The 27,003-nt window shown below is 47.3% G+C and overlaps 1 protein-coding gene across 5 annotated transcripts in view; it reads left to right on the top strand.

Moving 5' to 3' along the window:
- Window positions 1-27,003, top strand: part of LOC147613344 (serine/threonine protein phosphatase 2A 55 kDa regulatory subunit B beta isoform-like) — a 57,964-nt gene that overhangs the window by 6,121 nt on the left and 24,840 nt on the right. For 3 of the 5 annotated variants that reach the window (XM_086782647.1, XM_086782646.1, XM_086782648.1), the window contains 5 exons: window positions 17,940-18,043; window positions 18,365-18,460; window positions 18,598-18,717; window positions 18,853-19,071; window positions 19,255-19,346. In XM_086782647.1, coding sequence (XP_086638773.1) covers window positions 17,940-18,043; window positions 18,365-18,460; window positions 18,598-18,717; window positions 18,853-19,071; window positions 19,255-19,346 — 631 coding nt within the window. The remainder of the gene's footprint in view (window positions 1-17,939; window positions 18,044-18,364; window positions 18,461-18,597; window positions 18,718-18,852; window positions 19,072-19,254; window positions 19,347-27,003) is intronic. The other 2 variants (XM_086782650.1, XM_086782649.1) reach the window with 1 other exon arrangement.

Here is a 27,003-nt window from a genome sequence, read left to right as displayed (position 1 = left end):
GGAGCTGTACACTAAAGTCCAAGTTTACCTTCAAAAAGCTGCGTGTACCTCTGCAGCCCCTGGCCGCCTGTGTGTCTAGAGAAACCAGCCCCTCCCTTCTGCAAAAACACGCCGCCCTCCAAAAAACACCAGTGCTGCTAGCGTTTCATAGTGAAACCGGCCTTTAGAAACTTGACGGGCGGTGAAACAAACACTCGCACACAAAACACTTCAACACCTTTGAGGACTTGGAAAAGGAAAACAAACAGGGGGGGTTAGAGTGTCTTGCAAACATTACACGGACACCGATTGGCCCCAAAATGCAGTGGCGCCCCTTGCGGTATTTCTTTACTTGATCGAATTTGAGTACAAAGTACAATTTGTAGAATCCTCCACCAATAGGATGCCTTATAGTTTCACCCAGGTCTCCCACACGAGTGTCTAGCAAACCTTACCCCATGTCTTCTTCATCAAGAGCCATTCGCAAAGCCTTAACCCTTGATCTTTGTCTTCAAAAAGCCTTCCAGCTAAGTGTTTGAGGACAGTGTTCGAGGACCTCATACACACTCAAGGCTCAAGACTTGCTAGCCGGCACTTCTCATGGCGCCCTTGCTCTCTTGCAAGTCTACCTTAGATGTGTCCCATGATCCAAGTCCTTCCACTTTCTAGCCAAGGCACTTTTCATAACACCCCTTGCTCTCTTCGTTAGGAGAGCCTCACAGCTTTCACTTCACATAAGCCATACTCAATAGAGGCCTTGACTTTGGAGGGGTTGATAGCGATCTCACGGTTGGTGCGGGTACCTTCAGTCGAGGCTCAGAAGGCGTAGTGTCCTCGGAGGTGGTCTGATGTCCCATAACAAAAAGGTGCTGCATGCAAGGGGGCGAAGGGTACCCGGTGAGCTTGTCCATAGGCCCGCTCCCATCCTGTTGGTCTAAGCCTGTCCGGTCTGGCCTGAGTGATGCCCCAGCGATGCGGCCTGCTCCATGCTGCAGAAAGCCGCCCTCCACACACGCAGCCGCCACCAGCATGTGGCCTGCTCCACGTCCGCCAGCACCCGGCTGGTACGCTGCTGTGCGCCCATCCCCTGCACTACCTTCCCAAACCTGTGGTATGCCTTCTTGGACTTGCTTTTTGGCGACTAGCTGTTGCCGTGCATCCCCATCCAGGATGCCTTCTCTCAGCCCTTGCGACTGGCTATTGTCGTGCACCCCTAGCCAACGCCTTGCCTTGCCTATAGCGGTGCCTCAGTTGCCGTGCGCCAACGACCAGCCAACCAAAGAGAAGAAACGCCATACACCACCACCTCGACTCTACCACCCTTCGCTTTATATCAAGGATGCGATTCAGTTCGCTTTTCTCCAAAAACTAAAAGCAATAGCAAAAGCACATCCTCCAAATAAAAATTATTATTTTATCATCAAAGGTTTTAAAACCTTATAAACTTTAAAATCCTTTTTGTTCCTTTCACACTTGGGCTGGCCACATATGGGTTTCCTTTTCAAATCCAAACGGATGCCATTCACACTGTCCATCCCGTGCTCGTGCCCACCTCCTTTCTTTTGTCCAAAGAAAAACACAAGGTCGTAACATACCTCCCTCTTGAAGAATAGCAAGCGTCCTCGATTGCACTCAATAACACAGTAAGGCATCGTATGAGCAAAGATTCCCCATATGACAAAAGCAATGCTCCTCCAATGCATCTGGGTGATGAAACAATCATCCTAGACAATAAGGCCACAGTGTCACGTCAAAGTGACAAACAACTCTTGCTTGTTCCTTTAGAACCTGCAGCAAAAGTCTAAATTCAAGTGGAAACACGTAACCTGTGTTTTAGCCAAAAACAAAACCATGCATCATTCTACATATGACACACATATGCATGACACATATATGCATTCGCAAACAATATGCTCCTCAAGATGCTCTACCTACTCCAAAATAACAGTTTCAGGGCTGCTCGCAAGCCTTCTGCGCATGGACATCCCGTACAACATGAGCATATGAAAGCACACAATGCATCTAAATGATACATCCACGAAGTACTTTCCACATATGTTCCTCTTGATGCTTTACCCACTCTGTTTATGGCCATCCCGCAGGAGTCACACTCAGTGATGCATCCATGAACATAATAAAGTACTTGATGTATCATACCAATATACATGCCTCACACGACACAATCCAGAGTATTACCCATGTATTCTCAAGGGTACCAGGATCCAATGGCACTAGAATACAATAATACCTCAGAAAGTGTATGCATACATGTACAAATAGAGTCCGATCCATATATCCATGAACCAAACCAACTCTAGGACTACTCGCAAGACTTATGTCCTTCATAGAGTCTTGAAGTGTTAGCTCAGGTTGTCGTAGACTTTGAGCTCAACCAAATCATGCGATTCCAAAGGAGACCAACTCCACAAATAGCATCATCTCAATATCCAATTGACCGATCGTGTGGTCAAGAACAGCCAGAACCATATGACAAAGATCAATGTCCCAATCTTCCTCAATCATACCTTAGTTCCAAAGGCAAAAACCATCCATAGTTGTAGTTATATTTCATGGTGTGGCCGGCTCTGAACCAAACCCAACTTTACCATCTCATGTGACTAGTACACAATATCATAGAAGTCCCATAAGCAGATGTATTGTCAGCCTCAGTATCTTTGGGTGAATACAAAGATGTCACCAAGCGACTTCTAGATGAAAACTGAGCCTGTCAAGGGAGCGGAGGTGCTACCCCCCTCTTGAGCATCAGGCAATGCTCCAGACCTATGCTCTGCTGAACTTGAATGAGCCATTGCAAGAGTCGGCTCCAACTCAAAGGCATCAAGATAAAGCTGCAATACCTAAGGTGAATCTGCTAAGTCACCCTCCTCCATCCACTTCGCATCCATCGGTGAATAGTTCTTGAACTTCACAAGATAGGGACGGGAAACTTTACCTTGTGCCTTTCTTTCCTTGTGTGCCAGTATCTGCTTGGGAATAAGAACCTCATCAAGTTCCTCCACTTCGATCTGAGCCTCATCTGATACATTCACAGGCACCCAAAACCTGCTTGCACTATCACCCAAGTGGTAAGCACAAGTCCCTAATGAAGCATAGTAGACCACCACTGGTAAACATAGAAAGAAGCTGCCTTCCGAACCCCATGAAGCCTCCGTGAAGATACCACCGAAGACAAAGTGTCGAAAGCCATAGCCTTCAACCCATCTCTTGCAACCATAACACTTCAATTGCTTCTTGTTCCTGGCTGACTACTTCCTATCCTTGGTGTCTTTTCTCCTGAGCTTCATCTTTAGCTTTTGCTCTTCACCTCATATAGGCAAAGACACAATCCTGCACTGCCTCTTGCACTTTCTTTTCACTTTCCATATGTTGAAGCTTTTGATGTGACAACCACGGGCTCGCCTCCTTGAGAAAGGCGACGATGTCCCGGCAACGGAACCATGAAACTGGCCTTCAGAAACTTGACAGGCGGTGAAACAAACACTCGCACACAAAACACTTCTACACCTTTGAGGACCTAGAAAAGGAAAACAAACGGGGGGAGCTAGAGTGCTCCTGCAAACATTACACGGACACCGATTGGCCCCAAAACGCAGTGGGGCTCCGTACGGTATTTCTTTACTTGATTAAATTTGAGTACAAAATACAATTTGTAGAATGCTCCACCAATAGGATCCCTTGTAGTTTCACCCAGGTCTTCCACACGAGTGCTTAGCAAGCCTTACCCCATGTCTTCTTCATGAAGAGCCATTCGCAAAGCCTTAACCCTTGATCTTTGTCTTCAAAAAGCCTTCAAGCGAAGTGTTTGAGGACCTCGTACACACTCAAGGCTCAAGACTTGCTAGCCGGCACTTCTCATGGCGTCCTTGCTCTCTTGCAAGTCTACCTTAGATGTGTCCCATGATCCAAGTCCTTCCACTTTCTAGCCAAGGCACTTTTCATAACACCCCTTGCTCTCTTCGTTAGGAGAGCCTCACAGCTTTCACTTCACATAAGCCATACTCAATAGAGGCCTTGACTTTGGAGGGATTGATAGCGAGCTCATGGCTGGTGTGGGTACCTTCAGTCGAGGCTCAGAAGGCGTAGTGTCCTCGGAGGCGATCTGATGTCCCGTAACAAAAAGGTGCTGCATGCGAGGGGGCGAAGGGTACCTGGTGAGCTTGTCCATAGGCCCGCTCCCATCCTGTTGGTCTAAGCTTGTCCGGTCTGGCCTGGGAGATGCCCTAGTGATGCGGCCTGCTCCATGCTGCAGAAAGCCGCCCGCCTGGCTGCTTCCACACATGCAGCCGCCACTAGCATGTGGCCTGCTCCATGTCCGCCAGCACCCAGCTGGTTCGCTGCTGTGCGCCCATCCCCTGCATCGCCTTCCCAAACCTGTGGTACGCCTTCTTGGACTTGCTTTTTGGCAACCGGCTGCTGCTGTGCATGCCCATCCACGATGCCTTCTCTCAGCCCTTGCGACTGGCTACTGTCGTGCACCCCCAGCCAACGCCTTGCCTTGCCTTGCCTATAGTGGTGCCTCAGTTGCCGTGCGCCAACGACCAGCCAACCAAAGAGAAGCGCCATACACCACCACCTCGACTTTACCACCCTTCGCTTTATATCTAGGATGCGATTCAGTTCGCTTTTCTCCAAAAACTAAAAGCAATAGCAAAAGCACATCCTCCAAAAAAAATATTTTATCATCAAAGGTTTTAAAACCTTGTAAACTTTAAAATCCCTTTTTGTCCCTTTCACACTTGGGCTGGCCACATATGGGTTTCCTTTTCAAATCCAAACGGATGCCATTCACACTGTCCATCCTGTGCCCGTGCCCACCTGCTTTCTGTCCAGAGAAAAACACAGGGTCATAACACATAGCAAGCAAGGGAGGGTCCCTGCTTTCTGTCCAGAGAAACGCGTCCAGCCCTCTGCTTTCTACAGTCCAGACAGCCGGCCTGTAAGTGCTGTCCAGCCATCAAGAGGCACTCTGCTTTTTCACCAACCAACCAGAAAGGAGCATGCAGCTATCTGCTTTTTCACCAATCAAGAAGGCGCCTGCAGCCATCTGCTTTTTCACCCATAAAGAAGGCGCCTGCAGTCCAGCCAGCCAGCATGTATGAAAAGTCCAGCCCTTTGTGTGCCGAGCCAGAGAGAGAGAGAGAGAGAGGGAGAGAGAGAGAGAGCATGTGCCGCAGCTCCGGCCCGCCTGCCCTTCCAAAAGCATGTGAGCCCCTCCAGCACGCAGCCCGACTTGTAGGAAGAAAGGGAGAGCCCCCATGTGCTGTCAGCCTCTGTGCGGCAGCTGCAAACAGCTTGCCAGCCTGCTGTTCAACCCTACTCCTCTGTTCAGCCCACCTGCAGTCCAGCCACGTGCAGTCCAGGCCGATAGTCGCCAGAGAAAGAGAAATTCAGTCTGCACCTGTATGTACTGCAGCGCAGCCTTTTTCCAGAGAGGGAGAGCGCACACACGTGTAGATGCAGCCCACTCTTCCAAAAAGAGCATGGGCCCCCCATAATAGCATATGGGCCATGATCCCTCCATAAAAGGGTGTTCTTTTATTTTTAAGGCTTTTAAACCTTTGTCCCCTTGGGTTATGTGAAGAGACTTTAATCACTTGGCCCCAAACTGGTGCCATTTACACTGTCCACCATGTTCCCGTGCACGCGTGCATACTGTCCATAGAAAAACGTAGGGTCGTGACAGCTGGCCAAATGCAGTAGGCAGCGGTGGGAGACGGTGCACACGTGCTGGAGGCAAACGCTGGCGGCTCTGATGGTGGTGCTTCAGGAGGCAGCGATCAGTACAACAGGTGGCGGAGGTGGCTGCAGTGTTGGTGGGTGGCGGTAGCAGCAGCACAGCCAGGTGGCAATGCTGGCCAAGACACAGAAGGCGTATGGTGGAGGTGGAAAGAGGCTGGCGCTGGCGGGTGCCGTTGAAGAAATCCCATGCTTGATGATAATATCGATCATGAGATCTTAATCTTCCATGATGATGATTACTCCTTGATGATGGTGAAGGTTGTAACCGCTCCCTACGGGAGGCCTACAGATCGGAATATAAAATATACATTATTAGATCACTTAACCAATACAAACAATGGAATAATACTTGCAACATTAAAACTGGAAATGACAAAGAACACTTGACACCATCACTCGCGCCGGAAAGGGCCGCCCCCCTCCTCCCAACCCTCAATACAGTTTGTATTTCTTGGAGTATATATATGTACAAGTGTTCAAGGGCCCCAAGGCGAGATTTCTCCATAACATGGAGTGAATACAACTGAAACAATAAGTTTTATGACGATGAAGAATCGGTTGTCGGAGTAGACCACATCACAAGCAGTCTCCCACCTTCACTGGGTGAGCACCCGCCCCTCAGTGGTCTTCTGAGACCCTGTACCAACTAGGCACGCCCGTACTAACACGTGGTAGGGTGAGGCACCGTGGAGGGAGTGATACCTGGTGCTCCCAAGTAAGCTTTGCTCCCAGTTTCCCTCAAACCCCATTGACCTTCACTGGCTCCTCTGAATGTGAGGGCGCGGTCAGGGTACTCACGGGGAAAAATCACCATCCCTGTGGCCTTCCATGGCAAGGGAAACCGGTGGTGATGATTGCCTACACAAGACTTGGAGAAACAAGAGTTAAATTTAATCTTATCTGAATTTGAATTACAAAAACAAGTACTTGATTGAGATTCAAATTGGGATCTAAGGAGAAGAGACTGTCCACTTTAATGTGGTCTTGGTTGGTGTAGACAGCAGCAGTCAGCAGGAGCAGGAGCAGGAGGCAACAGGTCTGATGGCGGGTACAGGAGTAGCAGTAGCCGTCAGCAGGTCCGATGGCGGGTACAGGAGCAGAAGCAGCTGGCAGTAGGTCTGATGCCGGGTACAGGAGCAGCAGCAGTCGGCAGTAGGTTTGATGGTGGGTACAGGAGTAGCAGCAGCCGGCAGTAGGTCTGATGCCGGGTACAGGAGCAACAGTCGCCAGCATGTTTGATGGCGGATATAGGAGTAGCAGCCGCCAGCAGGTTTGATGGCGGGTACAGGGGCAACACCAGCCGGCAAGTGAAAACGATTCGCACTCTTCCAATCTAGACGACGCCCTCTTTCCATCAACCACCCCCATACAGCCATCCACGTGGTGGAGGGAAATTTTTCCCATGCAATCCTTAGTCTAAATATTATTAGACCTTAAGCAATGGTTAATCCTTGGACACCCACATTGAAAGGTGTCCAGTCATATTTTAAATATGTGTGAACATCCAACCTTATAAATATTAAGTTTTACACTACTTTATAGATTTTATATTTGAAAAAGGCCAAAAAGGCAAATACTTACTATCTGTTCACACGCCACACCAACTCGTCAGCAAATAGCACACCCACAGTACACTGGGACGTTCCCGTCCAATGTATTGGCACGTCATAGCAGGCAAACACACGAAAACAAGTCATGTGGAAACAAGTTTATGCATGCAAACAGGAATGCATGTGCACATGTAATGGACGAAATCTCCCTTTCATGAAACTTGTACAAGAATTTCTTGTCGGGCCCAAAATTGGCGCGACAGAAATGTGAAGTCGAGGTCTTCCTATGGAGTGACAGTCCCATAGGCAAAACACAAATCCGGGCACGGGCCTTCCTATGGAGTGACAATCCCATAGACAAAGCGCGGCACAAATATCAGTCCTACCTTGGAGTGATAGTCTCGTGGGTAAGATGCAATCGTGGTCATACACGGGTGGCAGCAAATAGGCTCCTGTCCATATGGCACAATACTGGTCACACACGGGTGGCACAAAACTGGTCCCCGTCCATGTGACACAAGATGATTGACCCTTTCACATGGGACACTGGCCTGGCCACGTGTGAACATGGTACAAATCTGACCGTTCTGTGGGGTGACAATCCCATAGAAGTGGCTCCAGAAATGGAGATGGACCAAATGGTGACAAAGGTCTTCACTCTCCCACAAAGATCTTGTTGATGACGATGAAGAAGATGATCTTCAAACTTTGATGATAGCTATGACTCTTTGATGATCCTATTCATGGTGCTACAAGAGAGGTTCAAGTCTTTTTATACGTGAGGAGAGCCTTGCTTTTTACCAAAAGCTTATCCATGCTTTTGCTTTTACCTTTTGGAAGGATGACAGTTATGGGAACCCATGTGGAGATAAAGTGATGATGACAGTCATAGTTGGAATCTCGTCATCAAGTTTAGTAGAAAGGATGTCGTGCATGCACATGGACATGTTGATGTCATCATTTGGTCATTTATATTGCTTTTCCCCAATTTCTCGTGCCTAAATGTGTCCGGTTGGCAGTGTGTGGATCCCAGTGTTATGGGTCCTAGTTCCACACTTTCCAATATGCTGTGCTTACAAATGCCAATGTTGTACATGTTTTATGACTGGGAGATTTGTTCATAAATCAAGTGCACATTATTTGAGGGAAGGGCAGAGTTTTAAATCAGGATGGATGAAGAGAAGGCATGATTAAAACATGATAATGCTACAAGGCAAAGAGATAGTGTGATGATTAACATTAATCATCTCATTAACTAAATGGACATCATAAAGAGGCAAGAGTTGGGATAAAGTAGTTATATTTTTGCATTAGATTGGAGCCTCTTTATATAGGTTGGAGTACAAAGGATTAGGGAGTGATTAATCTCTAAACAAAATCCTAATTATATCTAGAAGAGAGCACCCAAAAACGTAGATTGGAGTGCAAAGGAGATCTCCTCCCGCTTGCTCTAGGCGCCTAGAATATGCTTCCATATATTCTAATGTATGTCATAAACCATAGTCTACCAAAAAGTTCTAAGGTTAAGTGACCATATGAACCATATGCCCTAATTCCCAATGTCACATGGATGATTTGTTGTATTGTTTCCAACACCCTCCCTCAACAAAATATCCATGGCTACTAAGATGACAATGCTAGATCTAGTTACTGTTTACAACTCTAGTTATGATGACCATCCAAGTGTCCATAGGTCTTACTCATGGTGGTTTACAATGCTAGAAGTTGATGACAGATGCTAGGATACTAGTTATGTTTACATTTCGCTTAGGATAGAGGGGTGACCACAGGTGGGCAGATCCTAAATGGTCTAAAAAGCCCAATCATCTTCAATGAAGTTAGCGTCCATTGAGGCTCCTTCCTTTTTGTTGTCGTTTATGTCTTCGCTTGAGTTGTCAGCTGTTGTTGCAAGTAGAGTTTTTTGAGCTTTGTTTCTATAGAAACAGTCTTTTTCTTCGTGCCTTGGTTTTCCACAAAAGTTGCATGACTTCTTGGGGAACTCTTTATTTGGATTTGATCTGAATCCTCTCCTGTTCTTCTTGTAGCTGCCTTTGTTGAAGAAAGCAGTATTTGTATTTCCTTGCCTTTTGCTTAATTTTTACATCTTCTTCTAGGAGAGATGCTTTCACGTCCATAAGCTTTGGTGAGGGCAAGTTAGTGAGAGTGGTAACTATATTACCATACTCCTCTTGAGGTAAACTGTTGAGGAGGACAGCTATGATTACATCTTCTTCAACAGTCTTCTTGATTCTAGCCAGCTGTGTGAGAATACTTTTCATGTAGTTCAGATGGGTCGGGAGTGACTCCCCTGAACTTATTTTTAGCTTGAAAAATTTGATTAGGAGGTTGATTTTAGAGTTCTTTGACTGTGCTTCAAAAAGGGAATCTAGGGTATTCCAAGCCTCATTGGATGAGTTCTTTCTATCTATGTGATGGATATAGGTATCACTTAGTCCCAAGGCTATGATGGCCAAAGCCTTCTCATCCTTGCCAATCCATAGAGTTTTCTCGTCCCTGGTGTTCGGCATTTTTTCTTTCTCATTTGTGATACCCCATAGCCCTTTTCTCATGAGAGTAAATTTAATCTTTGTCTGCCATGTATGAAAGCTATACCCTTCAACCTTATCTACTTTATATGTACTAGCCATTATGATTGGGTAGGTCTTACCTCTTGGCACTAGAGACCAAAAGACAGTGTCTAAACCCTTACATAAAGTTGAGATGCGAGAGGCTAGAAACTAAAGACCCCCATCACCATAGAGACGCATATTGGAGGACAAAAACCTTGAAAACCCCTGACCTCTTGCAAGATGATAGTACCATGTCCTTTTTGTTGAGGGTTTTGTTGTTTTTGACTTCTTTTTTTTTTCTTGGGCTTCAAATGCTTTACATTTGAGGATTCATGTGATAAGGGCATGATTAACAAGGTTAATCGAGGGCAATCATTTGGAATTTAGTGAATAAATTCACTGTTTTGGACAGTCAACATGGAGCACATTTGTGGATGAGATTGAGGTATTTCCACCAACCACAAATGTTCTCCATGTTGGCTGCTCAAAACAATGAATTTATTCACTAAATCCCAAATGATTGTCCTTGATTAACCTTGTTAATCATATCCTCATCACATGAATCCTCAAATGTAAAGCATTTGAAGCCCAAGAAAAAGGAAAAGAAGTCAAAAACAACAAAACCCTTAGCAAAAAGGACATGGTACTATCATCTTGCAAGAGGTCTGGGGGTTTAAAGGTTTTTGTCCTCCAATATACATCTCTATGGTGATGGGGATCTTTAGTTTCTAGCCTCTTGCATCTCAACTTTGTGTAAGGGTTTAGACACTGTCTTTTGGTCTCTAGTGCCAAGAGGTAAGACCTACCCAATCATAATGATTAGTGCATATAAAGTAGATAAGTTTGAAGGGTATAGCTTTCATACATGGCAGACAAAGATTAAATTTACTCTCATGAGAAAAGGGCTATGGGTATAACAAATGGGAAAGAAAAAATGCCAAACACTAGGGACAAGAAAACTCTATGGATTGGCAAGGATGAGAAGGCTTTGGCCATCATAGCCTTGGAGCATAGATGGAAAGAACTCATCCAATGAGGCTTGGAATACCCTAGATTCTCTTTTTGGAGCACAGTCAAAGAACTCTAAAATCAACCTCCTAATCAAAATTTTCAAGCTAAAAATAAGTTCAAGGGAGTCACTCCCGATCCATCTGAACTACATGAAAAGTATGCTCACACAGCTGGCTGGGATCAAGGAGACTATGGAAGATGTAATCATAGCTGTCCTCCTCAACAGTTTACCTCAAGAGGAGTATGGTAATATAGTTACCACTCTCACTAACTTGCCCTCACCAAAGCTTATGGACGTGGAAGCATCTCTCCTAGAAGAAGATGCAAAAATGAAGCAAAGGCAAGGTAATAAAGATAGTGCTTTCTTCAACAAAGGCAGCTACAAGAAGAACAGGAATCCAAAGAAAGAGTTCCCTAAGATGTCATGCAACTTTTGTGGAAAACCAGGGCACGAAGAAAAAGACTGTTTCTATAGAAACCAAGCTCAAAAAGCTCTACTTGCAGGAATAGCTGATAGCTCAAGCGAAGACATAAATGACAACTTAAAGGAAGGAGCCTCAGTGGAGGCTAACTTCATCAAAGATGATTGGGCTTTTAAGACCATTTAGGTTGTAAACCGGCCTCGGTCTTCAGACAAAACAAAAGGGCGGTGCAAAAACAAACTTGCACACTTCAACACTTCAACACCTTTGAGGACCAAGAAAAGGAAAACAAAGAGGGGGAGCGAGAGTGCTCCTGCAAACAGTACACGGACACCGGTTGGCCCCGAAACGCAGTGGCGCCCCTCGCGGTATTTCTTCAATTGATTATAAGAGAGCTTTGATTACAATAAGGCTGGAAACTTAGCCGTCACAGTAGAACTCCTGAAGCCTGCAATGACCTTGCATCATGGCTTCTTGTCCACTCGGCATCCACAAACAAGTCCAACCATTGTTCACATCAAAAGACTCTTTCACATGAGTCCTTCATACAGAAGCTTTCTCCCATGATATGGGTTGCGACAACCATCCATAGCCTCTCACCCTATGAACAACATCACACCCTCATACATCAGTGCTCCTGCATCACAACAAAGACTCCAAACTATTCTACAAAAGAGAACTCACATCACAGCACAACATACCATACAGTAGACACACCTGTATACTCCCTCTCTACCTTCCAAGGGTACTATCCATCTTAGTCATGGATTCCTTGTCCCCTGTCCAATCAGTAGCGAGGTTGTGTACCAAACATGTGTCCACTCCTGTGATCGCTGCCTGCATGTGACCTATCTCTTGAAGAAACCCAAAAACATGTTTCCACTTGAAAACATTCTAGGCAGGACTAATCTATCACGGATTGATTGCTTTTATGTGGGCGACTGGTTAGGGGAGCGAGGGGGCTCCGTTGGCATTCTCGCTGGCACCTCATTTTTAGATCATGCGCCAGTTATTTTGACGTTTGAGGAGAGGACACGGGAGCCCAGCTTGCAGTTGAGGATCCCAGAGAGGGTACTTATAGATCCTAGTCTCGCAGAGGACATTGAGAGGATCTGGCATGATAGTCAGTGCTCTGACCAGGATGCAGGAGGCCAGTGTGCCCAGGGACTCATGGAGCTTAGCTCTTTTCTACACGCTGCAGCTTTGACATGGCTGGGAGAGATTTGTGAGCGGGAGCAGCGGCTGAGACGCAGCCTTGCTTCGCTTCAGCGCCTTCAGGAGCAGCAGCCTGCATGTGAGTGGGTGGCGTCCCAGCTGAGCCACGCACGCCAGGAGGTTAGAGAGGCAAAGGAGCAGAGACATGAGTTTTACTATCGTCGCCAGGCCTCTCAGTGGACGCAGCTTGGGGATAGAGTGACTGGGGAGTTTTTTGAGATTACTGGACCCCGCCATGCTCGAGCAGGAGTCCGTCAGCTTGGGAGGCCGGACGGGTCTGTAGCTACTGAGCTCGGGGAGATCAGAGCCATTGCCACTGGGTTCTATAGAGACCTGCTGTCAGCGGAGCCAGCCACTGAGGCTCGGGATGCTTGCAGACAGACGGTGTGGGCCCAGGTGCAGAGGAGGGTCACAGATCGTATGCGTACAGTCCTTGGTGCACCTCTTTCAGAGGTTGAACTTGCTGAGGCCTTGAGGGTCCTGCCGCGCCATAGTTGCCCAGGGGAGGACGGGCTGACGCCTGCCTTTTTTATGTGCTATTGGGACCTTTTGGGGCCAGGCCTCCGCAGGGGCTTTCAGTATGTTTTGGACACTGGGGTGATGCCACAGAGCTTTTCAGAGGGCTTGATCTTTCTCATCCCCAAGGGAGGGAGTATCAGATGATATTCGGCATTGGAGACCTATTACGATCCTCAATACTGTCTACAAGGTCTTAGCAAAGGCCTTGAGTTTGAGGATCCAGTCCTTCCTGGGGGAGTTGATTCATGCTACCCAGACAGGACTCGTCAAGGAGCGGAGTATCCTTGACAACATTTTCACCTTCTGGGAGGCGACGGCCCGAGCTAGATTTCTTGGTGAGGACTTGGTCGTGATGCTTCTCGATTTTGAGAAGGCATACGATAGAGTCGATTGGGGTTTCTTAGAGGGCACTATGCTTCGCCTGGGCTTTGAGCCAGGTTGGATTAGAGGGGTGGCGGCTCTGTATTCCACATCTCGCAGCCAGGTGTTGATTGCAGGAGGACGGGGCCCGAGTTTTGAGCTGACCAGATCAGTCCGTCATCAGGGGTGTTCCCTCGCCCCTTTTCTTTTTGTCTTCTTTGCGGAGGCTATGAGCATGTATTTGATGGCAGAGGAGGTTGGTTTGAGAGGACTCCAGCTCCCCGTTCGGGGGGAGGACCTGCTCGATGCTGAGTTTGCGGACGACACGGGCTTATTTTTGCATGGCCAAGAGGCCAATCTTCTTCGGGCAGAGCAGTCGCTCCAGGTTTTTAGTGCAGCTTCAGGAGCATTGATCAATTGGCGCAAGACAGCGGCCTTTTGGATCAGTAGCGCTCCCACTCCGGCATGGAGCCGGGACCCTGGCTTTAGATGGATTCCTCCTGGCACAGCAGTGCGGTATTTGGGATGCCAGATTGGACTAGATTTGTCACCTGAGCAGCAGATTGCCCCGCTTCTTCTGAGCATTCAGAAGAAGCTTTTGTATTGGAGTACAGCTCGACTATCCTTGGCCGGGAGGGTGGTGGTGGCAAATCAGGTGTTGTTAACGACCATGTGGTACATTATGTCTTGCTGGATCTTCTCGAGCTCTTGCATCAGCCAGGTACAGAGGCTGATCAGGAACTTTCTTTGGTCTGGGCGGGACGGTCAGCCAGCTCGGGCAAAGGTTGCATGGGCAGTTATTACTCTTCCGCTGGCTCAGGGAGGCTTGGGCATTATAGATCCAGTTGATCAAAGTAGAGCCTTATTGGGGAAGCTTATTGTTCGGGGGCTACTTCCAGGCGCTGAGCCTTGGAAAGAGCTTCTCTTGCAGCGGCTGCAGGCTCGGGCTCCCCCAGCAGGGGGCACTTGGGCACCAGAGATTCGATGGATCTTCATAGAGATGAGGAGGACAGGCCTCAGTAGAGGATGGGAGGACAGATTTGCTTTGAGCATCCTGAGAGCTTGGGAGTTGCTGAGACCGGGGCTGTCTCAGCGACCTCCTTCTTGTGTTGAGGAGCGGGCTAGACAGCCGCTCATCTGGAGCCCAGCGGTTTGCACAGAGCAGGGTCATATGCTGGGTTCTCGGCCTCGTCTAGCTTGGGGACCTTTGGCGGTAGGCCCAGCACGTAGCTTTGGAGATTAGCAAGCCTTCTGCAGTCTACCAGAGGAGATCCAAGTGGAGAGGCCGAGTCACTTCAGAGGGGGGCTGATTATGAGGGATGACATTTAGGAGGCACTCACAGAGGAGTGGTTCACGCCTATCGAGCTAGTGGCCCCACGGTGGATGGGAGCCTTTACACAGTTGGAGATCCTGATTGCTGTCAGAGCTTGCACTGAGGATGGCAGATGCCTCTACTATGAGATTCACGATGAGGGCAGACTTCAGAGAGTGGAGGTGGAGTCGCCTTTGGTTGCAGAGTGCACCTTTCAGAGGATACGGGTAGTGGCCGCCGCTTCTCGGAAGTGGCATATTGACCCAGACCCTGCAGATGTGCTCCCGGATTGGCGCATATGGGCGCGCGCCCCTTGGCCCGGCTACAGTGGGACCCTGGTGAGTACGAGTGGCACGATCCTTATGCATCCCTTGAGGCCACAGAGATTACCTTTTTTCAGTATACTGTTTGGTTGGGACGGCATATTTTGACGGCGAGGAGGATGGTCTCTCCAACTGCAGCGGGGCACTGGCGGCTACAGGGACTCTCACAGGAGTTTCTGGAGGATTTTTGGGCCCGGCTTTGGGCTAGTCGACAGGCCCGCAGGATCTCGACTTTCCAGTGGCTGGTCGCACACAGGGGCTCAGCAATTGGCACCTGGCTTGTCTACAGCGGTCTTCCGGCGGCCTGCGTCCGATGCGGCCACCCTATGGAGACACAGAGACATTGCCTTTGGGACTGCCCTCAGGCGCAGCTGATTTGGCTGCGGATGCTGTGTATTCTGGCCCCCCTCTCTCCAGAGGGTACGTATACGTGGGGTGTTGCTGCTTGGTCGACTTCGTCAGGGCCTGCTATGGGCTATGAGACGGAGCAAGACAGCCAGGCCATCAGATTCATTAGGGGCCAGCCTCGCCTTGTTCCTGCCGCTAGCTGGACACAGGAGAGGGATCTACGATGGGAGCTCCTCAGCAGCATCACCATCTGGTTCACCTGGAAGGCCCGGTGTTTCAGGGCCTTTGAGGGGAGACTAGAGCCACCAGCAGAGACTGTTCGGGGGATCTGGGAGGAGTTGATCCACACCTTGCGGGGACAGTACGACCGCATTCGGGGCGACTCGGATGAGGTGATCTTGCGGAGCCAGGCCTTTCACACCACCTGGCGCAGCGGCCCCTTCTATACCCTTCACGCGGGGTCCCCCCGCTGGCACTACAGGCCACCTGTTTGGCTTTTCCCCCCTCCTATTGTATGAGATAGCCATTCAATTCTTTGTACTGATACTTGTACTTTTCAGCACCTAGGGAGAGTCTCCTTGGCTGCCCTGCTGTTCTCTCTGCTCTATTTTTTCTTGTGAGCAGGAGAGGATCTTTTGTAGCCCTACGGGCGTTTTTATAACTAATGAAAGGATCTTTTCTCGGGGAAAAAAAAAGGCGCATCCAGCCATCTGCTTTTTGCAGTCCAGCCAGTTGGCGTGTAAGTGTAGTCGAGCGCTTTGCTTTTTCACCCATTAAGAGGTCTGCTGTAGCCCGCCAGTCCCTTTTTAGAAGAGCACACACGTGGCCCCCAATATGGGCCACGATCTCTCCATAAAAGGTGTTCTTTTATCTCTAAAGCTTTTAAACCTTTGTCCCCTTGGGTTACGTGAAGGGACTTTAATCACTTGGCCCCAAACTGGTGCCATTCACACTGTCCACCATGTCCCCGTGCACACTTGCATACTGTCTAGAGAAAAGCACAGGGTCATGACAGGATCTGCCCACCTGTGGTCACCCCTCTATCCTAAGCGAAATGTAAACATAGCTAGTATCCTAGCATCTGTCATCAACATCTAGCATTGTAAACCACCATGAGTAAGACGTATGGGCACTTGGATTGTCATCATAACTAGAGTTGTAAATAGTAACTAGATCTAGCATTGTCATCTTAGTAGCCATGGAGATTTTGTTGAGGGAGGGTGTTGGAAACAATACAACAAATCATCCATGTGACATTGGGAATTAGGCCATATGGTTCATATGGTCACTTATCCTTAGAACTTTTTGGTAGACTATGGTTTATGACATACATCAGAATATATGGAGCATATTCTAGGCGCCTAGAGCAAGTGGGAGGAGATCTCCTTTGCATTCCAATCTGGGTTTTTGGGTGCTCTCTTCTAGATATAATTAGGGTTTTGTTTAGGGGTTAATCACTCCCTAATCCTTTGTACTCCAGCCTATATAAAGAGGCTCCAATATAATGCAAAAATATGACGACTTTATCCCAACTCTCGGCTCATTATGATGTCCATTTAGTTAATGAGATGATTAATGTTAATCATCATACTATCTCTTTGCCTTGTAGCATTATCATGTTTTAATTATGCCTTCTCTCCATCCATCCTGATTTAAAACTCTGCCCCTCCCTCAAATAATGTATATTTATCTAGGGAGAACCAAGTACATAGGATATGTGAGTACGGAGTCCTGTCCTTCCCTCTTGTTACTTGCTACTATAATTGGTCATGAGAGCTTACTGATTGCAAGTAGAGTCGACGATAGCGGAAGTCTTTGTGATGGAAGTGTTTGGAAGGCTGCAATCTTTAATATGTCGCAATCCAAATCTTCAAGCAAGTGCAGGGAACCCTGAGAAAGCTTCCCCTATGGTTCTACTTAAGAAAGGATGGTTGAAATTAGAAAAAACTAGAAATTACAGCAAACAAAAGCAGAAAATACGGCCATAGAGCCCTCGTGAAGTAGGCGCCCACTTTTGAGAAGGGAGGAGAGAGAGGGAGATAGGTTTCCACCTACAAAAGGTAAGTGGAAAGGGGTGCAAGATGGAGGTGACACATGGTTGGATACTTACTTTACACAAAGGGTTCCTTGGTGAACTCTTCTATCATCTTAGTACAACAAACTGCATTGAATTTCTCTCATACATTGCAAGATGGGTTGCCCAAAATTCTCTCTTTGCTCCTAAATTTTAATATCCTAACCCAAACCCTAATGGTGTGGCCTAGCATGACATGCATTTGAGCATTGGAGCTGATGCTCGTGACACGTTAAGTTTGTCCAGTTTGCACGTGTAATAAAAAAGTTTGGAATCATCAATATACATCCATATTACGTTGAACCCTTCATGGTTTGTAAATTTCATTAGTTCCATAGCAACCTTTATGGTTTGGATTTATTTATGAAGTGTCAGTCACATGCCTGGTAGATGGCTGAAACAGAACTCATTTTCCATACTTTTAGTTGTTGCTATGTAATTCTTGTTTTTTCCATGAGTTTCTGTAAATATTTATAAAAAAGTTCTATCTTGCAGTGGACATCATTTCTGCCATCGAGTTTGACAAGTCTGGTGAGCATCTAGCAACCGGAGATAGAGGCGGCCGTGTTGTTCTTTTCGAGAGGACTGATGTAAAAGATGTAAGCCTTGCTTTGAATCTCCTCAAAATCATGAAAATCATAAGGGATGATGCATGAACTTAATGGAAAATGGCTTATTGCTCAATCTCTACATGCTTGCCTCCTGGGCTATAGCCCAGCAGTAGTGCTCGTGGCTCCCATGAAGAAGGTACCTGGTTCGAATCTAGCGCCCATGCCTCCCACACAGGAGGTACTGGGTTCGAATCTACATATATGGCATCTAGTTTCAGTACTTACTCACATTAAAAAAAAAAAAAACTCTACATGCTAATAGCTACAATGTTTGCCAAGCACCATCCTGAACATTTGAATGTTACGCAGTTTCACCCCCGCAGGGACTTGGAGAGGACCGATGTCTCAACTTTGAGGCATCCTGAGTACCGTTACAAGACCGAGTTTCAGAGTCATGAACCAGAGGTGCGATGCCTTAGCCGAATGCTCTTTAGCGGTGTTTGTTGCATGTTGGAGCTAGATATAATTGTTTATTAATAATCATTAGTGTGATCTTGATTTCATTGTAGTCCCTTGTTGACTTGTGGTGATATGATTTTCAGTTTGACTATTTGAAGAGTTTGGAGATAGAAGAGAAGATTAACAAAATAAGGTGGTGTGAAACTGCCAACGGTGCTCTCTTTTTGCTGTCAACAAATGATAAGACTATAAAGCTATGGAAGGTAAAATCTGCAGCGTTTCTTTTTTTATGACTTGGTTGTGGTGTTGGTGGGTTTTTCCCTTGTAACACCAAGCTGTTTTTTTGTGTGTGAAAGTGGCAGGCTTTTCAGTGGGTTTGACTGGGTTTATTTCTTCAGGTTTCAGAGAAGAAAGTGAGGAAAGTAACAGAAATGAATGTAGATTCTGTGTCTCAAATATGCAACGGGACTTTACTAGGAGGAAGCCAACAACCGACCTCCAAGTCCACCACAGCATGGGTGGGAAATGGGAGCTCCTCTCAATGGGCGGGTTCAACCTTAGATAATGACTTTGTGTTCCCACCAGATGGCATCCCATCGCTTCACCTGCCCACGGTAGTTGTGTCCACTCTAAGGTTTCTACATAAGCATTGAAGCCAGGCTTCAAGATTAAAAGTTTTGTGATCTGGCTGTGTTTTTGGTTACGTAAGGTGCATCATTTGATGTTATAACCTGGGCTTTTTGGTTAATCTACTTTTGAAATCCTTCCACTGACTGATTACAATTTTTTACTGATGGCAGGTTTCTAGCAATGAAGTAACTCATGTAGCCAGGTGTAGAAGGATCTACACTCATGCACATGATTATCACATCAACTCCATCTCAAATAATAGGTAACGAGAAATCAATGGGATGACCTTTTCCTCTTGGTATATTGACTTTTCTTAATGCTCGTGTATCTATATTGTACAAGGAACTACCATCTATCAAGGCTGGTTTAAATCAGGATATTCATTGATCCAGAAGGTTAGAGGAGCAAAACAGGGCTCAGGAGAATCTTGTGAATTGTACCATCGGGAGAGTGATGGAGTCTCCCCCCACCGTTGCCACGGCCCTCGCGCGGGCAGCTGGGATTCCATCCCTCCGGATCTGGGTGGCCTCGCCGGAGTCTGTACCGCATTGTATATCTATTCCTAGCCTCCGGGGCGATCCCAAACAGCAGCACGTGGAGTTTCAGGCCTTCTAGGCCAATGCTTCATTTGCAAGCAAATGGGTCATTTAGCCAGAGCTTGTCCTTGGCGGCAATCTGGGAGACCGCCTCCGGTGGTTCCTCTCCCCGTTTCTCATGCTGATCCTCACCATGGGGTAGGGAGAGAGGTAGGCCCTCAGGTAGCATAGCACCAGGTCCTGACTTCAGATGACCCAGCTGCCACCAGCGAGTGGTGGACGGTTGGCCTGTGCCCGGGCCGCTGGACAACCACCAAAGCCGAGCGCGGCCGCGCGTGCGCCAAGTTGCTCTTTGGGAGTTCCTTTTTTAAAGCATATAGCTATATAATATGACAACGGTTTTAGTTCATTGATAACCTCGGGAGGATTCGGTTCTGTAAGAGAACCGTTATGAGCAATTATCTCAGCATTTTTCCATTGGTGACGTGCCCTCTCCAGTCCCGGAGCGGGCCCCTCTGGCCCCACCTATGTTGACCGATCCCTCATTGAGATCTCCCCCAACCCCTAGTGTTTGGAAAGGCCGGCCGGCTGGCCTCTCTGAGCCCCCGGCGGACCCCTCCCTGCAGCTTTCCTCTCCGGTGGATCTCTCGCAGCAGCACCCCTTCTTGGCCTCTTTGCCCTCCCTGGCCGCCTCCCACCTCTCCCAGTCTCGACACCGACTTTATCCCCCGCAGTTCACTTTGTCTCGCCTTTATCATCCGAGCCCTCCGTCCCTCCATCACCTGCCTCTCCAGAGCACTCTAGTCGCCCCCTAGCAGCCCCTGACCCGGAGCGGAGGCAGTCGGGGAATCTGTCCGTCACTTGATTCACCGATTTTCTGAGCCAGTAGAGATGACCATTGCCACCTCCCTGGTGAGGGCTCTCCCGCCAGAGTCCCCAGGTGGGGCCCGCAAGATCCTGGTACAGCTTGCTGACTATAGTTTCTTCCGATGTCTGTCGACGGAAGGGACTGACATGTTTGAGGAGACAGTAGCCTCTGTTCGGGTTTTTGTGGTTTTTCACCGAATCACCACTCCATGCCCTCTATGCCAGATAATGGCGCGATGATCTTCTCTTTCCCCTTCAGTGCAGCCCCGGGGACAGAGTGGGATGCTAAGTTGGCGGCAGCTGCCATCCAAGGTTAGGCAGTCGAGCTCTCCCACAAGATCCACGATCTTCGCATCACCGACATTCTCACCCATTTTTGGCCTCTGGCTAGGATGAAGCTTGGAGGTTCAGCCCATCCAGGACAGGACGAGGAGATGGTAGTCTCTAGCTTGGAGGTGTTGCTCTTTGTATTCATGCATACTTCTACCGTAGCACCTTCCCCCCCCTCTTACAGATACCTCCATTGTGATCGATGGAGTCCGGAGTATGCATATGCGCGTGCTCGTACAGAGTGGTGTCACATGGAGGACAGGATTAGTACCCACCTGGCGCGTCTTCGCCCCGCACGGATTGTGATGGCCAGGGGCCCCGACCGCTTGTATCTTGGAGCGCCTTGAGCATAGGACCAACCAGGTCTCTTGGATATTGGATCGCCCACAAGCAATTACCCCCAGAGGTGCAGGAGAGAGGCCTGACAAGGATCCGGGGTAGAGATAGGCTCAACATCGACATCAACTCAGCTATCCCTCAAGAGTGGCTGACTCCTTTAGACCCGACCCCCCAGTGTGGCTAGGCGTGTTTACCAGACACGATATCCTCGTGGACAGTGGTCTGCTCACTTTTCTATTGGATCCCATGGCAGATTAGAGAGATCTGAGCTTCCCTTGGAGGATTTTAGTGGCTGCACCTTGCAGAGGGTATATGGGAGTGCCGACCTCTCACTCGCCTTTAGTGGGACCCGGGAGGGTGGACTAGTAGATCGGGAGGAGACTCTAGATGTCCCCTTCTTTGCATATACTACGTGGCTAGGTCGTAGGATCCAGATGCGTGAGATAGATGGCACACCGGTAGTCAAAACAAATTGTGCTAGCACAAGGCTCCTTGGATAACTTGCCTATTGAACGACACTTAGATTCTGACTCACCTACTCCTTGAATTATGTTTATATCCTCTTTGATCTTCAACTTATAAGATTTGGAAACCCATAAACTTTCAAATATGCTTTTGGTTCCTTGAGTCACTTGCTCCTTGTACCACAACTTAGCCATGATCAGCTTGATCCTTGGCAATTTTTTAAACCTTAAATAGTAAAGAGGGAACTATACTAGGTATTATCGATTGGTTTCTATTGATTGCGTTCTCCATCCTTTTCAACCAAGGTTTTCATTACACAAACCCAAGAGTTACTTGTTGTTAACCATTGTTATTTTCATGTCTCGTGTTTGCTTGGCAAATAACATATTCATATGAAATTGTCCACTTGACATGTAGAACACTTGCGCCAATGTGCTAGGGTTTTTAGAGATAGAAAAGAGTGCAGCTGTGATGTATCTATGAGGAGGGGAAGCATGTTACGTACCTTAATACTAATCCTCAAAATTAGGACTTAATCTAGTAGGGTTAGGGGAGTCCTGAGATTAGGGGAAGTAAGTTGATACAGGTGGCTAGGGTTGATCATTAATAAATCCATAAGTATTGGCTATTTATGACTGGATGGTTATTTATGGCAATAGTAGTCACTATATAAGTGACTTATGGGTTATTATCATGATGGCTTGACTGCTAGTTTTTGCTTGGACCAAGAGTTGTCATACTCCTACCGAGGACATGGCGGATCACATAGTCTTGTTGAGAGCTTGAACGGGAAAGCATTGGTGGTATGGGACGCCTGGGCTGGTAAGCTATTCACACGCACACACACACAAACATAAGTTCACATACGAGGGGACACACACACGAGATTGTGAATCCCAACAAACTCCCCTTCGGAGCAAAGGGGAAGATACTTGAGAAGACCTTCAATAGCCATGATCATTTGGGCTCTAAACTGCAACATGTGAAACAAAAGAACACAGTGTGCCAACATCCGAACTCTCTTGTTGAGCCTGATATAAGAGCTTGACAACACGTGATTGTGCCTACATCAATCTACCCAAAGACAAATCCCCTGGCTATAAGCAGGGCATGACACGGAAACAAGGCCTTTTCTAACATTAAGGCATTGCAAATGGAAAACACACACACAGATTATTTAATTCACTTTTTGAGGGACTTCTCGGGCAGAGAACCCTTGCACATAAAACAAAGATTAATTTTGGAAGTTTAAAAACTTGCCGGGCTTATATCGATGAAGAACGGTCTCTTTCGGTGACGCTTCCATGCCATTGCTCCTTCCACGGCACTGTGGGAGCGTCAATTCGATGTAGGAGGGCTTAATTTTGAAAAGCCCCAAATTTTGGATATTCCTGAAGCCATAATTTGATGCAGAGGACTCGATTTTTGCGAAAGCCCCAAATGTTAGAAAATGCAGAAGCTTTAACTTTGCTAATCTTGCTTCAATAAGTCCCCAAAATACTGTAGTTGTAACATCATTAATAGATGATTTTCACCTGATTTTTGATAACCCCTATATATATATATATATATATATATATATATATATATATATATATATATATATGTATGTATGTATGTATGTATGTATGTATGTATGTATGTATGTATGTATGTATGTGTACATATATATATGTATATATGTACATATATATTGCTGGCGTAGCGGTGTGCAAGTACACCTGATGGGCTGAGGGCTGAATGTAGAGTAGGCAACCTGGGCGGTGACTGCAGATGTGTAGGCCGGTGGTGCAGTGGCAGTGGCTGACGCAGTGCCTACTTCAGAGATGGCTCAGGGTGGCGCTGGACGTGGTGCTGAAGGGCGGCAGTTGGACGGATGCAGTGTGCAGGTGGGCAGCAGCAAGTTAGCAATGCGTGGGCGGCAGCGTCAGTTGTTACGAGGGTGGAAGCGGGCACAGCTGCACTGATGGCAACAAGCACGCACGGAGTGTATTTATGGTTGCTGCAGAGAGCAGTGCAGGGCAGCTTAGTGGTTGAAACCCTAGAAACAGAAAGAAACCTAAAAAAACTAACCCTAGCTCTAATACCATGTTAAATTACATGGTGTGTGTACAGAGAACCTAAGCTAAGGTGGATGGAAGATATCCATGGTGAGAGAGAGAGAGAGAGAGAGAGAGAGAGATGAGATGAAATGAAATGTTATATTAACGTCTTCAAAAGGCCATAATGACCTATGAGACCAAAAAGTTACATCATGTTGGTTCGAATACAATGTCTGGATAAAAAACCAGAAAATGAAAAATAAAGATGATACTACTGGCACCTAGAAAATGAAATTGGAACTGGAAGGTAAACAGAAACCCTTATAGGGTGTGAATATAGGGGGGGGGGGGGGGTACGCTATGGAGGTGAGTGGAGTACAGTGAGGGGATACAATATCATGTGGGACGGGGGGGTACACTATGGAGGTGCCTCCATCTCATAATATGTGCCGCATCGGACGTTGGCGGATCTCCTCAATATCCTCTGTGGTCAGCACCCTGACTGGGTGTCCCGCATGTCTCGCAAGAATAATCCGAATCCGCCGCTGCAACCTCCGTCTATGCTGGGATACCCTCCTCCGTAGTCGTGGGCGTCTGGACCACCCAAGCTCAATCGCACGATCAATCAGTGCACCGCTGGTGTGGGCGGTATCCATGTCCTGCTGCTGTTGTGGTCCATCTGGCGCAGTGATGGCTGGACTAAAGAAGTCCGTAATGTGCCTTTGAGTCTGGCTCTCTGTGCGCCTAAGCAGGCTATCTCTATATCTCCGCAGCTCAAGCAAGAACAATCCCAAACACCTCTGGTCCTGGTACCCCATGACTGTGGAAAGTGGTCCAAAACCCTCTCTGAATAAACAGTGGAAACGACCACGTATCTCATAGTATGCAGTACAATGGCATATATAATGCAGCTCTGTCTCTGGCTCCCCATGGCATACTTGGCATATTCTGGCCTCAGTCAATCTCAAGCTGGTGTGAGGATGTGCGAATCTGACCAATAGCACATCGTACTGCATGAGACAAGTGTACATCCATGTAACTGGGTCTGATCACAAAACCATCTGCTCTGAGCTGAAGAAAATGCTCTCTGTAGAAAGCCATCTTCGTGCCCAGCTCCTCAGTCGGCTGTATCCATGTCCTCCTAATGTCTAGCTGAACTAAATCCTGACGGATGAGTCTGGTAATCTCTGTCCGTGTGAGAGTGAGAGAGGGTGCATCCAGAGAATACTGGAAGGGAGGCAATCTGTCCATGCTAAAACCATGTGCTTGGAACCAAGATGTCATCTGTCCATACCAACAAGCCGTGTCTCCCTGTAAAGCTAATTGTCGGGAGGACTTGTCAAATCCCCACGGATCTCCTCGTGATCGATCTTGGTTCGAGACTCGAAACCTGCAAACAAACTAACAAACAAACAACAAGGGGGTGCAGGTTTGACTCACCTCCCAACCATGACAGCCGTGGGCAAGCCCATAGACTTGGCTGTCCCCACCGAGCCACGAGCTGAGCTAACCAGGATGACGTACTGACCAATCTCCTCCTCGCTACGTCCCATACCGCCACGAAGCTGCCCTCGCGGGCCTCGAGACTGCTGTCGGCCTCGGCTGCGTAAAGCAGGTGCACGTCTGCACTAGATTCAAGCTCCAAGACCATAGAGCTCTCACAAACTCACGAGACTCTCTATATCCCAATAACTAACCTTGGCCACCCTTTTATAGGCTCTTGGCCGGTCATCGGGTGTCCACACTTGGACGCCCGCCCGTCCATACTTGGGTGCCCGCCCGTTAGTATTTCCCTAACTCAGCTCGTCAATCAGCCTGCCTAGTTCCAAGCTTCCCCAAGCCTGGAAACTAGTCTTGCGTGCGTGTAGCACACGGTAGATACACACTGTGCACATGACATACTCCCCTTCCTGTAAGAGCTCGCTCCTGAGCTCACTAAAAAGCGAGGGTAATCTCTCTGAAGAGTAGTCAATGTCTCCCATGTAGCGTCCTCCTCAACACGATCCTTCCACTTGATCTTGTATTCCGTGATAAGTGTATTACGCAATCTTCTTTCACGAAATCCAAGAAACCCTTCAGGTTCGTACGGAACAAATGTCATGTCCTCGACATCTATAATTTCTTGAGGAGTAACTAACTGATCTGCTCCACCCAGTACTTCCTTAAGTCTACTGACATGAAAAACAGGATGAACTTTCACATGAGAAGGCAAATCCAATTCATATGCAAGTGAACGAATCCGTCGTGTAACACGAAATGGTCCACAGTATCTAGGGGATAATTTCGGAGATCTACCTGTCCGTAAAGTCTCGGAATCTTTCGGAACTCGCAAATACACCATTGTTCCTTCAGAGAACTCTCTGGGTGAACGATGTCTATTAGAATAAAACTTGTCTTGGTCTTGAGCACTTCTAATAGATTTCTTCGCAACTTGTAACATTTCTTGTATGTCTTGCAAAAAATTACGTGCTGCATCATGCTGAAGTCCTGAGAATCCTACTGTAACAGGTGATCTAGGTTGAAAACCATACATAAGCATGAAAGGACTAAACCCTGTACTCGTATGCTTAGTACCGTTATATGCAAATTCTAACATAGGAAGATAATCCTCCCATGAACTCTGTCTTTTGGATACATATGCCCGAAGCATATCCTCCAAAATCTGATTCACTCTTTCAGTCTGGCCATCAAATTGAGGATGATCTGAGGAACTCAAATTCAAAGTTGTTTCCAACTTCTCAAAAACAAGTTTCCAAAAATCACTCGTAAACTTAGAGTCCCTATCATTGACTGCGGTAACCCGTATAGTCTAAACAATTGCTCGATAAACTGCCGTGCTAATTGCGTAGCTGTAATAATCTTCCGGGTCGGTAAAAATCTAGCCATTTTTGTCAAGCGATCTACCACAACCCAAATAGAATCGTGGCCTTGATGCGTTCTTAGCAATCGGGTAATCCATGGAAATACTTTCCCATTTATTACCTGGGATTTGCAAAGGATGCAACAACCTAGCCTGTCTAAAGCGTTCAGCTTTATTTGCCTGACAAATTTGACACTTGAGAACATTGGTACCCCAGGGTGTCTAGCAGAAGGGGCGTCGTGACACTCCTTAAGAATCTTGGACCTAATGTCCAGGATCTGTGGTACCTGGATTGGAAGCATCTCCACCTTGCGATCCCAAACTTGCCTTCCCGTAGGTATAGACGTACCTCATAGGTATGGTCGCTGAGTGTCGTATCAAGACTCAATTTCTGCACAAGTTTGTAGTTAACAAAGTTATGTGAACTGCCAGGGTCTAAAAGAATGTGAATTTTATGGCCATTCACTTCTCCATAAACTT

This window comes from Cibotium barometz, chromosome 44, assembly GCF_041138505.1.
Source record: "Cibotium barometz isolate CiBa-2024 chromosome 44, ASM4113850v1, whole genome shotgun sequence".
In the NCBI taxonomy this organism is placed as follows: domain Eukaryota; kingdom Viridiplantae; phylum Streptophyta; class Polypodiopsida; order Cyatheales; family Cibotiaceae; genus Cibotium; species Cibotium barometz.
This window is presented reverse-complemented; position numbering and strand designations above follow the sequence as displayed.